The sequence below is a fragment of the Chionomys nivalis genome, chromosome X, assembly GCF_950005125.1.
Source record: "Chionomys nivalis chromosome X, mChiNiv1.1, whole genome shotgun sequence".
Lineage (NCBI taxonomy): Eukaryota > Metazoa > Chordata > Mammalia > Rodentia > Cricetidae > Chionomys > Chionomys nivalis.
Window position 1 is genome coordinate 71,423,270 of NC_080112.1, and position 17,196 is coordinate 71,440,465.

At 46.3% G+C, this 17,196-nt stretch overlaps 1 protein-coding gene across 1 annotated transcript in view; it reads left to right on the forward strand.

Annotated features, from left to right (window-relative positions):
- Positions 1-17,196, forward strand: part of LOC130868463 (CRACD-like protein) — a 33,958-nt gene extending 16,762 nt beyond the window's left edge. The window contains exons 3-8 of the mRNA XM_057760679.1: positions 12,776-12,933; positions 13,347-13,405; positions 13,711-13,850; positions 15,153-15,213; positions 15,396-15,543; positions 16,534-17,196. Coding sequence (XP_057616662.1) covers positions 12,776-12,933; positions 13,347-13,405; positions 13,711-13,850; positions 15,153-15,213; positions 15,396-15,543; positions 16,534-16,643 — 676 coding nt within the window. The 3' untranslated portion in view covers positions 16,644-17,196. The remainder of the gene's footprint in view (positions 1-12,775; positions 12,934-13,346; positions 13,406-13,710; positions 13,851-15,152; positions 15,214-15,395; positions 15,544-16,533) is intronic.

The window sequence follows — 17,196 nt, forward strand, 5'->3', positions numbered from 1 at the left end:
CTGTGAGGTCTGTCTTGTGACTTCAGGGGTGATGATTTCTAAGGACCACCCACACTGTAGCTCTGAGCTTTGAAAATTGACCATCTTGGATATGATGGGAGGAGCAGGTCAGGAAGTAAAATAGTGTCTTAGCATATGGACTTACGGAGTAGGGATCATCAGAGACAGACCTTCATGAGTGCAATAACCTTATGAACCTTGCAGCTGGGCTGCAGTGTCTGAGTCCCCTAAGCTTTGTTTTTAGGTAGGTATGGCACCAAAATCAATGGCTTTCTGTCAAGTCAGCCAGGACTGAGCTGGTATAGGTGGGGCATCTGGCTCTCGGGAATGGGGAGTGGGGATTCTGGAACTCTTTCTGTCTGCTGGGCCCGGATAAAGTGATGAGAGCTGTTTATTATGAAGCTCTACTGCATTAACACCATTGCTGCCTATTGAAATTTTGCTTTGTCCAGTGACTCCTCCTCCTTAGCCATGTTATGGGTAAGGGGTGGTCCCCTCCCTTTAAAAGTCCTCCTTCCTGCAGTGTCCTGAGTGCTGAAAGGAGCAGGAAGCATCAAAACCTCATCTCTTGCGCATGTGTTAATTTGGTTACCCAGGATTCATTTCTCGAATGCCCAAAATCTGTATAGAAATTGGCTCTCCACCTGCACACCCAGTGTCCAACATCTACTCTGTGGGTGTCTGGGTTTCCAGTTGGGGGCAGCAAATGGGAGAGCATGTGTTAATGTTTCAGAGCAGAATCTAGGAGTCTCACAATTTAGCGGATACAAAATTACCACCTCATTTGGTCAGTACAAGGTGCCCTAAGACAAGGACTGCTTGTTCCCAAATCAGCAAGACAAAGCTCTTCCCTAGAGTGGAGTCTGAATATGGCAGTTACAGCAGTGTCCCTAACAGAAGCCACACATCAGTGTGCAACAGCTATGGCTGTACAAAGAGTACGTTATGTGTGATTGGGCTTGTGCCCTCCTGCATGCACTCACAAGCAGAGCAGAAGCAGTAAATGTCCACATATCTGGAGTGCTGTGGGAAAAAAAGAAGGAGGTGGGAGGGGAATTGGGAAACAATAGGAAAACAGACAGGAATGGAAAGGGAGGGCAGAAGACAGGCTTCCAGGGGGAGATAGAGAAACATTTGCTCTCTGCATCAGCATCATGGCCTCATTCTGCTTTTGATAAGGCTCCTCCAACCACCCGGAATTGCTTTCAAATGTATCCACTCTGATCTGCCCCCTGTCCAGAGAACAATTGTTTTTGTGCTATGTGCTGGGAAGATTAGCCTGCAGCTAATTGTGAGCATTGCAGACCCAAAAAGCCAATGAAAGTCCTTGTAGGGAAAGGGTGGGTCTAGAGGGAACTGTAAGTGCCAAGGACCCCAGGGCGAGGAGAATTGGAGGATCTCTGTGTCCACTGAAGGCAAAGTAGAGACCCTTGTGTAGATTCCCAAGGATAGATTGATGGTGTGTGGAGTGAGAGGTAAAGTCTCTTATAGAATCCTTTCATTTGGAAATGCCTGATGGAAGAGAAGCCTCCACAGGCTGGTGAGGAATATATCTAGCCATGTAGATTTTGGACTTTCTTAATGAACCATCTAAGGGTCATGACAGAAAGGTTAAATCAATACACACCTGAGTGGCTTCCCAAGTGGCAGTGCACAGATCATATTCTCTGTGACCTGGTGGAGCCTGAAGGAGTCATATAGTCATGCCATTGATAGTACTTAATCCATTCACCAGCCTGGCCTCAAAAAAGGACAGATTTCTCAGGTCTTATAGAAACCACGGCAAGAACCAGAACCTTGGGTTCAGGTCAAGAAGATGCCAAATACATCCTTAGATAGTTCAATTGTGTGGATTTCAACCGGTCTTCCCAGGTGGTGTCAGTCAAATTCATGGAAGAACTGAGCCAGTCCAGAGCATCACATGACTCACAGAGATGACTCATACCAAACCTGGGACTTGACCCTGAGACTGACTGAGAGGTGTGCACACCCTGTGTCCTCTGAGCCACACGAAACTCTCCCAGTCTGACTCAGGCCCTCTGTCCCTTGCCCACAGTCCCAGCCCTCGGGTAGTCCTGTTATCTTCAGCATTAGTGACTGACATGTAGTACATCTAACCAAATATACCAGCATTACAGAATAGTTATTCTCGCAGAGTTTCTAGGGCCAGGGATTCTGCATGACTTGTCTAGGTCCTCCACTTTTCACCCATTCTGACTCCTACTTGTAATGAAATTGTCAGATGCCCACGGACTGTGACATCATAGGTGGACTGAAGGTGAGCCAGGTGTTGACAGGATCTAGTTGCTAATGGGCTGCAGCATGAGGGCCTTAGCCTGTTTCTGTCTGATAGATGTATGACTGCCACCCACTCATTGTAAGCTGTTCATCTCCACAGGGACATGTGCAGTTAGTACTGGAGGGAGGAAGTTTGCCTGTTAGGGGAGGCTTAGTCTTGTGACAGCCTGCCCTTGGGCAGCAATGACTTACTACTATAGTCTCCAAATGCTGTTGGCTATAAGCAAGGCATTGGGATGGACCCATTTCATTAGGACACAAGAGAAGGAAAGCATACAATAGTGGTTTCCAGTTGACCTGAAGGTGACATAGAGATGACAGTGTGAACATAGAGGTATAAATACAGCTAAACTGCAAAAACTTATTTTTAAAGTATATAATATATACTATAATTTGGTATCCTGCTTTGAAGTATGTATAGGTTGTAAATGTGATCACAGAGTGCATAATAAATATGCTAGCTCTATAAAATTTATCTTACCATTTCAACACTTTCTACTTTTGCTTCCTTTATGAAACAAAATTATAAATTTAGGTATATATCAAACAGGTATGTTCAACATCTAGTGTTTACGACTTCACTGTGTACGGGAAATGTGCATGGTGGAAGATCGTAAATGCTTTCTCCACAGAAGAATAATGGTGACTCTGGAGGGTGACTGATGGGATTTAGCTTGATGGTGATGTCACAATGGTTTACACACTTGGAAACCCTACATGCAGACAATTTTTATTTTTAGATTTTTTATTTTTGAGAAAGCTAAGGGGGACACATAGACACAGCTGTGAGAACCCAGGGCTCAAACTCCACAAGCGCTGAGCCCTTAGAAGTGGCAACACTTGCACTGGCCCTGCCCTAGTTCACAGGCTAGGAGAAGAGAGTGCTCTTGGAGAGAGTACAGAGAGTCACTTGTGACTGGGGTTGGCAGTGGCAAGTATCTTCTCCCAGGAAGTCTGGACTCTGTGGTTCTGTAGAGTGGGAGGCAGGACACAGGGCCAGCAAAGCCTAGAACTGTGTGTCTCAACCGTCCTTATGTTGTAATCCCTTAGTACAGTTCATCACCTGGTGGTGACCCCAACCATAAAATTATTCTCTACTTCATAACTCCAAGTTTGCTGCTGTATGAATCATAATGTAAATATGCGGTATGTAGAATGTGTGCTATGTAACCTCCAAAGGGTCGAGACACACAGGTTGAGGACTGCTGACCTAAAAGGACCACGCTAGGTGATTGTGGCAAGAGCTGAGATCAGCAGCAGAGGTACATCATTTGGAGAACAAAATGTAGTGCTGGATATCCCAGTGAGCCCTGTGTCGGCAGTGGACAGCTAGTTCTGTGGTCACGATTAGTCAGCTTGGGAGGTGTTGGGCAGGATGGGTCTGTGTCTGGTAGGAGGGACAGATGTGAAGACTTCTCATGCATCTGTCCAGCTGCCTTTATCCCACCTCTGCTCCTGGGTTCTAGCTCAGCTACTGAGAGGAACCAAATTTCACCAATTATTCCAATAGACATTCTTTGTTTCATTTCTGTCTCTTCTCTTTTCTTCTCCACTCCCTTCTCACTCCCCCTTCTCACTCACACACATGGACATGGAGAGGTTGACAAACTCAGAAGGCATAACCTCTGGGCAGACTTTCTTTCTCTTGGAAGGTAGACTTCTAATTCTCTTTTGGGTTGGAAGGGCCGAGCCTGTTCCTGAGGTTCGGCTAGGACTGGAGAAGTTGTGACACAGAGCTCACATTCTCAGCTGAGTTTGGATCTACTTGACCGAATGGGGGTCATCTGAGAAGAGGGAACCGCAGTGGAGGAAATCCTTCCATCAGACTGGCGTGCAGGTCTCCTTGATGAACACTTGCTGGCAGAGGACCCAGTCATCTGGGGCTGTGCCATCCATGGGCAAGGGATCCTGTGCTATGTAAGCAAAGTAAAGAAAGTAGCCCGAGAAAACCATAAAAGCTCGGCAGCAAGCAGCCTTTTCTATGGCCTCTGCTTCAGTTCCCGCCTTGAGTTTCTGTCTGTCTTCAATCAATTCTAGGAACCTAAGACGTGTGCTGAAACAAACCCCTTCTCCCCAGCTTGCTTTAAGTCTATGGGGTTAATAGAAACCAATATCACAGGACCAAAGTCAGTAGACAGAGGACTTGTGGGGGGAGATGATGCTCAGCCCATCAGACCTGCCACAGAAAGATCACTTCTAAGACATTGATCACAGTGGAATTAGCTACTTGGTGATGGTGATTCGGTGATGTCGATTGGACTGGATTTGGAACCAACCGGGGACAAAACTCCGGGGATGTCTGGGAGGATGTTCCCAGAAACATTTATCTGTGGAGAGAGTGACTTCCCGGGAGTGTGGACTGCATTGTTACATGGACTGGGTTCCAGGGTTGAATAAAAATGAAAAAGCAGTTTCCAGTGTCCCCTCCTCCATGCATTCTGTTTTTTCCCAGTTGTGGAGTCTCGGCTGCCTGCTCCTGCCAATGTGAAATCTTCCACATTACCCTCCAGCCTGGATTAGACTGTTTTAATCTGTGAGCTAAAATATATTCTTTCTGTGAGCTATTTTTGAAAGCAATGTAAAACATAACCAATACAAACTCCAACTATTCTGTATCTGTGGGTCAAACCCTGGCTGCCCTACTGAAGTAGAGAAGAAGGGCTTGAGGCTAGAAATTCTATTGTCTCCTTGTACACGTTCTGGCCTCTGAGAAGCCCCTTCATCTTTCAGCAAGGAAGGACTCACCCCTTCTCAGCAAGGAAGGACAATGTTTTTTCACAACTGGTCCTGGTCAAGCATCTTTTTTTTACTCCATTAGTTTGAAGTATACAGGAGACTGTCATTTGAAAGGGGAGGGGTATTGTGTTTTTCTGTGTCCTATTTATGTCCTCCTGTAGCGAAAATACATTTTATAGGTCAGTAAATCTGCCTAAGGTTAAAGATGAGTTGTGTTTTATCCTCAATGCAGCCTTGCCCTGGGATAAATGTTTCAGTACTTTTCAGGGTCGCCCTAGGAAGACAAGAAACCCTCATAACGTGGAGAGTGCCCTTGCGTAGTAGAGACAAACAAGGCTGTTTTTTGGCCCCTGTCTTATCTCGAGGAGCTGTGGGCGCTTGGGTGGTGTTTTGAGCACAAATCTAAAGCCCTTTTAGGGGCTCCACATATTCTTTGTGTATGCGTCCCTCCCCATAGTCTCTGCTCCAGACTTGTCAGCTATGAAGTCTGCATAGACTACAAGGGGAGAGGCCTGCAAGCTGCTCCTCCTGGGTGTATGGAATATGGGGGTCAGAGGTGCCAGCTGTGAGAAAGAAACAGTTTTGAGTGAGACTGCTTTGCTTCAAAGACGGGAGCAAGTGTCATTGCCTCAGAGGGGGACCTGATGTCCTTAGAGAACTCAGAAAGACACTTGCTCTCCCCTCCAAGACATCCCACCCCCATCACCAAGACATCATCTCCCAGCACATCTTAAGTTGATGTCAGTAGGAAATATGACTAAAATATAATGAAGCCAAAACATTGTAAAGTTTGACGGCCTTTATTTCAATGGCACTGAACAAGATTCTCAGGAGGGCAAGGGCCTGGGCAGCAGAAGGCCATGGCCCCGTTCTCGGACCCCAGTGGACTCAGGCTTTTTCTGTCTGGTGGCCTCTCCTGAGAAGGACACAGAGAGACAAGTGGACCCTCAGAAGCCCTGTGGGAATGGAGAAGAGGGCCTGGGTGTTCTCTAGGGGAGAGGGAGAGAGTCATTGCAGCTTGCTGTGAGTGGTAAGAGGCAGGCTGGCTCAGAGCCCTCACCTGAAGAACTTGGACACACGTGCCAGGGCTCTATGGAACCGACCCTTCCAGGGCCTTCTCGGAGGAGCAGCCTTCCCGGTTCCTCTTGGCCCATTGAATGAGTTCTCCATGATGTGAGCAAAGACAATACCTTCCTGGAAGTATTGTTGTGGGTTTCTCACAGTCTCAAAAAGAGAGTTGAGACCTCATGTTTGCGGTCCCTCATGACTGCTGTCCATTACCTCATGTGGGTACTGAATGTGTATCTGCACTACTGCTTGAGGTGCTGAGGATGGAGAAGTTGGGAGCCCTGACCTGATGAACCCCATTCCCCTGGAGGATGTTCCAGAGCACATGAACATGAAACTCACCTGCCCAGGGTGTGGAAAGAAGGGAAAGAATATCTTCCTAGAGAGTGACGCCCCACTCAGGACATTTATCCACAGTTCTGCTGAGGTCCCCGCTGTGCTGGCTGTGGAACTGAGACCTGCCCCCTGCATAGCCCTAATCTCCACCCCTCCAAGGCCCTAAGCCCCATTGTTCCTGCCCATGGTTCCTCCCTGCTTTAGTTCAGTACATTGTGCTCAACCAGTAGATACATTTCTGGTGCGTGGCCTTCGTCCTAACTCCCGCCCCCAGAACTTTCTGTTTCTTCCTCTGCATTTCACCTTCACTCTGGCCAGCTCAGCAGCCTGAATGAAGTTCTGCAGGCTGAACCGAAAATGCCGAGGTCTTCGGGTACATGGTGAGTTCCCTGTGCGTGGGGTTTCCACTGACAAAAGTGCTCCTGAGGCCTGTCTGTGGTTGCCCCGTTTAGTTAGGACTGTGAGGTTTCTCATGGCGCTCTCTTGGTGCATGGTCCAAATCATTCATAAAATTCGAGAACAAGGTCTGGGCATGGCGCTCTGAGGCAGGAAGGCCTGGACCCTACTTCTTCTCTCTGATGTGTTTGCTGTGTGCAGGTTACCCGCATATCTGAGTGTCTGCTTCTGGTGAATGATGGAAAGTATTTGGGGACTGCAGAGCGTGTACAATGTGCAGGACAGTCCTCAGGTCGTAGGTATTAAAGGTTAGCAGTTTACTCTTAGAATCGAGATTCACTTTGGGTTACATCTTGGAATCTGTTGGAGCCATCGATCTTTACTTTTTTCCCCTCAGGGTATCCACTTTTTCTGTCCCATTTCCTAATAGAATTATCGTGGAGCCTTTGTAGTGCTGTCTGTGACCTGCTTCTGATCTCACTGGTGTGTGTGTCCTAAGGTGACTCCGTGCTGTGGCGCTTACCTCCGTGTTGGAGCATGATAGTGAAATTCCTGGGTTCAGACATTCTCCATCGTTGTCCTCTTCCAAATGTCCTTGGCCCTTTTGTGTTGTAAGCACTGCTATAGAACTTTGAGCAATAACTTTTCCTTTTGTTGATGATTACAGAGAGTGGAAAGCTTTTGAGTGCTTTAAACAGTGAGCATAGCATAGTTTATTTTAATTTCTATTAACAAGATTTTAATAGTTTTCTGTAAACAAATATTCCAGTGCTTGTGCCTATATTCTTCACAGATATTTCATTTATTTTAATGTTATTTTCATTTAAAAAATTCCCTTATGGTGTATTTGTTTGTAGTTTATTGTTGTTTTCATACTAGTTTATATTTTAGCTTTGCCAAAACCATTTCCAACCACCAGGTGATGACTTTTCCTGGGGTCTGGAAATAGTTTTAAAGTATTCTTTGAAAATTTCACACAGTTATCACGTTCCTTCCCAACCTCCACTTCTCCCAGATTGCCCCTCCCTCAAGTTTCTCCCTTTTCGTTTTGAATCTCCGTGCCTCTGTCTACATTCCGTGCCTGACTGAACCAGCTATGGCTTAAAGAATGATGCTGGGTGCATGTGGTGAGGATCTGGAGCAACATTCTGCCACATTTCTTAAATATTGACTGGAAATTTCTGTCTTTCCGTTATCACGTGTTTTCTGTGACAATACAACCTAGACCGTACATCAAGGTAGAAGTGAGAGCATTTGAGGGAAGAAGGGAAAGCCAAGGGAGTGAAAAGAGGGTAATAGAGAAAAATAAAGATAGGTGTCATATGTTTTTGCATGTGAGGAATCCACCCTTCACTGTAAATGTGATAAGGGTGAGTATGCCGGACATGGAAGTACAAGGGATCCTTTCTATGTGGATGAAGGGGACTCAATGGACAGGGAACAGCAGAAGGTAATGGGGATCAATGTGAGCAAAGTGTAATATACCATTGTGAAAATGTCATAAGGCCCATTATTTTGTGTGAAATCATAAAAATTAATAGAAGTGTATTTAGCATTTCACCATGAAACATTTCCTGTAGACTTTGTTATTTCTTTTTGTTTTTTTATTTCAATTTAATTATTTTTATTATTTAATTAAAAATTTCCACCTCCTCTCCTCCTCCCATTTCCCTCCTGATCCTCCCATCTCCCTCCCCCTCCCTCTCCAGTTCAAAGATCAGTGAGGGTTCCCTGCCCTGTGGGAAGTCCAAGGTCCTCCCCGCTCCATCCACATCTATGAAGGTGAACCTCCAAACAGACTAGGCTCCCACAAAGCCAGTCCATGCAGTAGGATCGAAACCCAGTGCCATTGTCCTTGACTTCTCATCAGCCCTCATTGTCCGCCATGTTCAGAGAGTCTGGTTTTATCCCATGCTTTTTCAGTCCCAGTCCAGCTGGCCTTGGTGAGCTCCCAATAGATCAGCCCCATTGTCTCAGTGGTTGGGCGCACCCCTCTCAGTCCTGACTTCCTTGCTCATGTCCTCCCTCCTTCTGTTCCTCATCTGGACCTTGGGAGCTCAGTCCAGTGCTCCAATGTGGGTCTCTGTCTCTATCTCCATCCATCGCCAGATGAAGGTTCTATGGTGATGTGCAAGATATTCATCAGTATGGCTATAGGATCAGGACATTTCAGGCTCCCTAATCTCAGCTGCCCAAGGAACTAGCTGGAGACATCTCAGATAGATATTATGGGATTGAGAATATTCCCCTTTGTTCCTAAATCAGCATACCTTCTTTTTTGATTTTTTTATCACTGGAGTTTTCAGATTATCACATCTGCTTTCTGACACACATCTTGGTGACCACTCCTCTCTTATCCCACTAATACAGTAAAATTCATTCATGGATTTCTTTTCCTGCCCTTTCTTTTTATATACAGTCTTACTCTGTAGGAGACAAAGTGCTGGAATTCACAGTGTAGCCCAGTCTGGCCTCCAACCTTTGGTGTTCCACTTGCTGCAGCTTCTTTTGTGGTAATAATATTACAGGAATGCACCACCAGGCTAGCTTTATTTGTGGTATTTAAGTGTCAAACTAGGGACTGGAGTGATGGCTCAGTAGTTATGGGCACTTGTTACTCCAGCAGAGAATCTGGGTTCAACTCCCAGAACCCACATAGTGGCTCATAACCACCTGGAACTCCACTTCCAGGGAATCTGGTGCCCTCATCTGACCTCCGAGGACACCAGGCAAATGGTGCACATACATACAGGCAGGTAGAATATGCACACACACAGAAGTAATTAAAGCCAAGAAAAATTAATAGTAAAATGGTCTTGCATTCCTAGAGTAAACTGTGCTTGTTAATGAATGTTTTTTCATACACTGATTCAAACTGCTAACATTTCATGAGAGGTTTGCATCTATGTTCATGAGAAATAATTGTCTGTAATACTTCTTGTGCTGCTTTATATTTTTAATAATTTTATTAATTCTTTGAGAATTTCATATAATGTGTTTTGATCACATTTACCCTCAACTCCTCCCCTTAACTCTTCCCAAGCCCACCCCTACCTCCCCAAGTTCTTACCTTTTATTTTGTTAGATTTTCTATTAATATAATATGTACATGGGGCCTTTTGCATGTGTCTGCTGATGCCCAAGAAGGCCAGAAGAGGATGTTGGATCCTCTGTAGATGGAGTTAGAGATTATGAACAATTTCCTCCTGTTGTGAATGCTGGGATTTGAACTTGGGTCTTCTACAAAAGCAGTGCACACTCGTAACTGCTGAGCCATCTCTCTAGTACTATCCTTTTGTTTGTTTGTTTTCATAACCCATTGGCTCCAGTTTGTGCTCTCCCAAAACTTCTGGGGATAGGGCCATCTACCCGAGCTTGGTCACCTTACCAGTAGCCACAGCCTTAAAAGAAATCCTGACTCTTCCTTCCCCAGAAGCCATCAAAACCTCCATAACACCTCAGTTACAGATGGGTGCTCGTGAACTCCTTCCTGCTTCATAGTCAAGTGTTGACTTCCTTTTGTGCAGGTCTTGCGGGGGCAGCCACAGCTGCTGTGAGTTCATGGACGCAGCAGTCCTGGCATGTCCTGACGACATTATTTCATTCTTGTCCTCCTCCACCACTGAGTCTTATGTTTCCTCCCCCTCTTCCAGGGATAGCCTTGGGGCTGTGTATGACATAGATGTCCCATTTGTGACGTAGCATCCCATAATCACTTGTTCTCTACACGGTGCATGGTTACAGGTTTCTTAGTTAATCGCCATTCACTGTTCAAAGACAGACAATTCTCTGACGGGGTCTGGGAGATGCACTAATCTATGGGTTGAAATATACAAATTTAAAGAATAAGGCCTACTATGTCAAGTCAGTAAAATAATTTTAGTAGATTTACCTTGGGACCTTGAGCTCCCCAACCATGGATTCTTGGCCAGATTTGCAGGCCTTAAATCCAACCAGAAAGCAGTTTCTCCCAGTAACACATTTTTACTATCGTACCCAGGGACATATATTGCTATGGTGGTCATTTCTGCAGTTCACAGGGTTCCCAGCTAGGTAAGAACATTGAGGAGATCTTTCTCTCAGCAGCCTGCATAGTACCTTCTAGTACTGTAAATGCTAGCTAGCAGAAAGGAAGCTTCCAGGGCCGCTTTCCATCTCACCACAAGTGTTCTGGGATTTCTCTTCCAGGACACCTCATCAGGCCTTTATCTGGGCCCAGGGGGATCAAACTCAGGTTGTCAGGCTTGTATGGCAAGCATGTTCACTTGATGAGCCATCTCCTGAGTCCAACCATAAGACTTGTTATTAAAAATTATTTAGTTTAATATTCCCTGCCTTGCTCTACTCTGCCCTATCAGGCCAAGCCAGTTGCCTTACTAACCAATGGTATTCACAGCATACAGAGGGGAATTCCACATCAAGTAGTTTGGCTACATCATTTTCACCCCTACCTCTCCACCTAAATTCCTCCCATATCCACTTCACTCTCGCTCAAGTTTATGACCACTTACTATTTTTAATTGTATTGTTTTTTTCAAACACAAACTGTCTTTTTTCACTTAGATACCAATTCCAATTCCCAATCCTTCCCTTTCTTCCATTCCCTCCACCTTATCACCTACTGCACACCCCCACCCCGCAATTCTCAGAGGATTCAGGGCACATTGCTTTTGGGAAGGTCCAAGGACATTCCCACTTTATCTAGGCTGAGCAAGGTATCCATCCAAAGAGAATGGGCTCCCCAAAAGCCAGTACAAGCTGTAGGGATAAATCCTGGTGTCACCCACATTCAGAGGGTCTAGTATGGTAGTAATCTGGCTCCTTCCCTGTCTGGCTGGAGTTGGTGAGCTCCCATTATCTGAGGTAAACTATTTCAGTGGGTGTCCCCATCGTGCTCTTGACCTCCTTGCTCATATTTCACTTGGCCATTTGTATGCTTTAGAGATTTGTCCATTTCTGTCCTTTGCTTACATCTCATGTACGTTTTGTATTGTGGAATGATACCTTTTTTTGTTTTGAGATATGTCCCCTAGTTAACCCAGAATGGTATGGAACTTCTGATCCCCCTGCCTCACCCTCTTGAGTAGCCTAATGTGATTCCTTATGAGAAGCAAGAGGACAGTCAGTGTAAAGGGGGATCCAGGTGGTAATCAAGATTGAGGTTAAGTGTGCAAACAACCTTAATGGAAAGTTAAGGGAAAGAAGGCATTCATGAGACTCCTGTCTGAGAGCATGGGACATAAAATCCCAGGCCGGAAGTGAAAGAATGGAGGCCATGAGGAAGACAATTAATGATGCGACAGAATGGATGGAGTGTAGTGATTGTTGAAGATGCAGGACTGTCTGGGCCTGAAAATGGATTGTGAGACGAGAAGATAAACAGAAAATCTCATGATCAGGTTGAACATCTGTGAGACCGTGAAGAGCTTCGTGCATGTGGGACTTTGGGAAGGGGACTATATAAGAAGGCCTAGGTGGAAATTGAGAAAGCCATAGGGAAAGGAGGAAGTGAAAGCTTACTCCAACAGTGAGCACAATAGAGAGAAAAGTCCCAGTTACTGAAGCTGTAGTTTTCTAAGGACAGAGTAAGTAACCTGGAGATGGGGGACCCAGGTGCTACTCTCACCCCCACTCCTGACCCTAAAGCCATGCAACATAACTCATACCTGCTGTACCCCGCTGCTTTTCTGACTCCACATGTAACAGTGGGCATGAGACTGGAGCTCCCCGGGGGAAAGAATTTTCCTTCAGAAGGCCTATAGGCCACTCGTACAGCTTCTACAAGCACTGCATCACTACCCAAAGCAGGGATAAAAAGCATTTCTGCCTCTTCCACGCCGCAGATGTCACAGGGCACTGCCTTCTTGTGAGTGTCATGTCGGCAAGCTTAGGATTAGGCCTTTTCCACATTGCTAACCTGGTTCCTTCAATCCTTCACTAGGGAACAGCATGGGCCCTTGCCTGCTGTGAGCGCCTCAAAGAAAGAGCAGAGGACAGGGCTGAAGAGGCACCTGGATCAAGGAATGATAAAGAATATGGCTGTTGCCCCTAAATTCTACAAGCATGGCAAGAAGCTGGCTGGTGTAGCAGAAAGCCGCAGTGAGTGTCTTTGGTTAGCGAAGGAACCTGAATTTAGGTGGAGGGAACATGAGCAATTCTGTCAGCATCCCTGTCTTGAGATTGCAGTGGGACCGTTGGTAATCGCTCATCAAACCAGTGTTAGGAATTAAATGCTTTGGAGACATGTCCACATCCCTTGCTTATATTTTATGTAGGTAGACATTTGTTGCCGAGTGGTAAGCTTGTTTCTTTGAGACACTGTCTTGCTACTTAGTCCAGAGTGTTCTCCTGCCCGTCCTGCATCAGGCTCCACAGCGGCCATTCACTAGAAAAAGAAAGGAACCCCAGAGTTGGGAAAGAGGCATAGTATGGCAAGGCCTCCAAATGGGGCCGGAATATTTGGAAGGATGGTGTCAGTGAGGCTTATGTAAGCTGTGCCTGGTGTTTTACAGATGGACAGGAGAGCACTGTGCACAAGAGTGAGGCCAGGTCCCACAAAGTTCCACAGGAGGTAAGGAGACTCTGGTGCTTATGGGAGGTGCTTCCAGAAGCTCCCCCTGACCTCTTGTACTGTGTCCTAACGTCATGTGTTCCATCCCCACATCGGCCGTGATTTACCATGTGAGCTCAGGTTTAACTGCATCTTCCTGGATTTTAGTGTGAACTGAAAATTAAAATTAAAGGTAAGCCTCGATGATCTTCAAGGGCTTCAAGTTCTGACATTCTGAGTTGCTGTAGTCATCCGACAACATGCTCATCTCTCCTCTTTTCATGGTAGGCCGGGTACCCAAATTCCTACTATTGTCTCTACTCCAGCAGGGAAGTTCTCGGGGAACTCATGCGCCTAGCCAGCAGAGAGAATGGGCAATTCTGCCCAATGTTCCAGTGAAATTGGAGCAGCAACCAACGATTTCTTTTTCCCGGGCACCTCGTGATCCATCTGTCAGGTTCAAAAGGTGAGTTGAATACGGCCCTAAAGCCAGCTGTATCTTTGTTACTCCATGTTCAGCACTGTGGTTGGTGCCATGGGAGATAGGCAAATGAGAAAGGACAAAGAGGAGAAGGAAGAAGAAATGTAATAGGAGAAGAGGAGGTGAGGAAGAGGAGGAGGAGGCATCACCTCAGAAGGAGGAGTGAAGAGAGGGCACTTGGCCTTGAGAATTCCTAATCTTGAGGGTTTCAATGAGTGATTTCATCTTTCCAAGTCCATGTTTTCCGGTAGCCACTCCGGGAAAACAGGCTACGTTTATGACATTGACAAGAGAAGTAGAAGAAGGTGTACCACATAGTAAGCCCTCAGTGAGCCTGGGCTGTTGTTCCATATCACAACAGATGGATGTGAGAGAAGATTCGGTTGGAATTTGGGGTCATGATGGGGAGTGCTATAGAGGCCTAAAGGAGTGCTAAAGGCAATAGAGAAGACTTCCTAGAGAAAGGCCTGGCTTGTCCTTCATTGTGGGTTCCCCTCTCATTTGCATCTCAGTGGGGGAGAGGGGAGAAAGACAGAGTCACAGAGCTTCCTGGGAAACAGACTCCCTCCAGAGACCAGCATCAAGGTGCAGATCTGGTTCAATGTTTAGGGTCACTGGCATATTTGCTTACATTACCCAATCAGCTAAGGTCATATTGAGTTACTGTCCAAGGAATCCAAATGCCATGCAGCCCATGTCATGTGTGGATATATAGGGGCAGTATTGCCAGGCAGTGTGTCTGCAGATAAAGGGCAGGAACCAGGCATCTCCCTGGGCTTTGATGCCAAATTAGATAGTCTCCAGTTAGCTGGAACTCCATTATGAGTCATCTAGCATTCCAGAGACGCAAATCTGCTCATACAGTCACAGGAGGTATTGGCATTTGTCACGCTCCCTGTCTTTTAGACACCATTTGAACAGAGACTGACTCATCACTTCATAACCACTGGGGACTGGGCAAAATGGAAGCAACAGCCAGTAACTGCAAAAGGAGGGGCTCCCATCTTTCTGGCTGCTTTGCAGATTAGAGCATAGTGTCTTTGAGTTCTTTGTCATCTTCATTGCAGCACGGGGAAGAAAGATCTGGTAGAAATTAGCATGTTAAGAAAAATATAGAAGTTTTTAAAGGAAACAGGCCAAGAAGGTGGCTGGTTGAAAAGGACAAACATCTTGGAGTCGTTCAGATTTCCCCAGCCTGGTTTGAAAACCCCTGGTGTGCCAAGTCTTCCAGTAGTAGGTTTCCTCCAGAGGGTTTCATCCCCTGGCCTCTCCTCTCCTTGTTTCTAGATTTTCAAGTGTGACCCTGCAACACAGTGCTACCCCTGGCCCTCTTCTTCTGCAGCCACAGGTCCTGGCAAAGTAGTGGGGTCCAGGTCCCTGGGAGGGAATGAGCTTAGTGAATGGGAAGAGCAAAAAAGCCTAGGGTGGGGGTGGGTGCTGGAGGGAACTGGGCACTTAAAGGGGCACCTGTGTTAGTGGGAGGAGGTGTGGTTTCTCAGATGCCATTATCTGACGCCATTTCCTTTGCAGGTCCCTAATGCCACCAAGCAGGATTCTGTTGTTGCTCTCTTAGAGTGGCAGAGGAAGCTGGAGGCTGCAGAGGGCCTGTTGGCCCTGAAAAACTCTTCTAAGGATCCTTGCGTTTCTGCCTCTCTGCACCACCATGGCATCATGCCAGGTAGCTGTCTTCTCCAAGATGGAGCATGGGGTAGGGGACGTTGGGAAATTTGAAGGGTTGTGGTGAACTGGTAGTGGTAATCTCTGGAAATCTGGATATTGGACCTCTTGGGTCAGACATTTCAGATGCTCAGTCCAACGTGAGAGATGGAAATCAGGGTCTTCTCGGTGAATCCCCAGTTCTGAAGTGTTTTCGCTCAACAGCAAATGGGCAGGACCTGAAGTAAAAACAAAACCACCAGCACCAAGGGCACAACAAAAGGCCCCTGTAGACTGAGCCCCCGTCCAAGGTGGCCAAGTCTTATTGGGCGCCTTCAAGGGCATGTCAAGGGAAGGAATAGAACTAGGTGTAATATGTCGCAGCCCATGGCAATATCTTCTGTCCACTGGAGACCGAGGAAGACTGGGAGGACATGCATGGAGGATAAGGGTCTGCAATGGAACAAGATCATGCCGACATCTTCAAGGGTTTCCCTTGTAGCTTGGATGCTTTCCAGTTGGAATGTTTCCCGACACGCTCACTGCTCCATGTGGTCACTGCTCAGAGGGAAATGGCATAGTTGGGGAGGCTGGACGGGAAGGCTGAGCCCCGATGAGAAGCCTAAACAAAGACCCTGATGAAGTGTGTTAGTGGGAAGCCACTTTGGGTGGTGGACATCCAAGAACAAAGGACAGTGAAGGAAGCTGGAGACCTAGCTTCTCACAGAGGTCTGGCAGAGTGGGTGATGCAGGCTGGGTCAGAAAATATGGGGAGGGGTGTGAAGAGACAGCACATCTCTGATATGGGGAGAATCCTATATGTAGACCTCAGGATTGACAGAAATAGTGGTGACCATGACTGAGAAACGGTAGAGCCAAGATCAGAGATATGGGGGGTGTTTGCTTCTGGTTTCAGTGACAAATCACTGATTCAGTGCGGCACCAAGGAGTGAGGGCTTACTGCGTAGAGACATGTATGAAGTCTGACGCTGGCTTTTCCTTTTCTTTTCAGGTGATAATGGAGAGAGAGGACCGCAACCTCCTAGTTCCCGCCTGCCACCAAAGCCTGCCAGCTCTGTCTCACTTTCTGGACATCTGGAGTGCATGTCCTACTTGACCTGAGAGCCCGGAGTAGGAGGCCTCTCTAGAGCACTGCCTGTGTGGTATCCAGTTTCATGTCTAAAATGAATAACATTTGTAAATTGTTTATTTTTGAAACAAGTTCTCATGTAGCCAGCCTGGCCTTGGATTCAGTATATAGTTGACAATGACTTTGAACTCCCAATCCTTCTGCCTCCACCTTCCAAGTGCTGGGACTACAGGCATGTACCACCATGCCTGCCTTTAAAAAATTATTATTTTAAGTGTTAAAGAATTTTATAAACTTTCAGACCCTTTTTATGATATAGGGAGTCTACTTGACTGAAGATCGATGCTGAACTATACCCATTATTATTTGGAATAATTGTTTTTTATGATTCTTAGAAAACCAGTATTTTGTGACCCAATGTGATCGATCAATGGGATTCTGAGTGGGTTTGCATGTCAGTGTTTTCATTTGTCCTGTGATTGTATGTGCACTGGCACACTCCTCTGTAGAATCATCCATGTGGAATCCTGAAGATTTGTCACTGTGTCTAGGCATATGTGTGTGAACAAATAATAATAAACATGA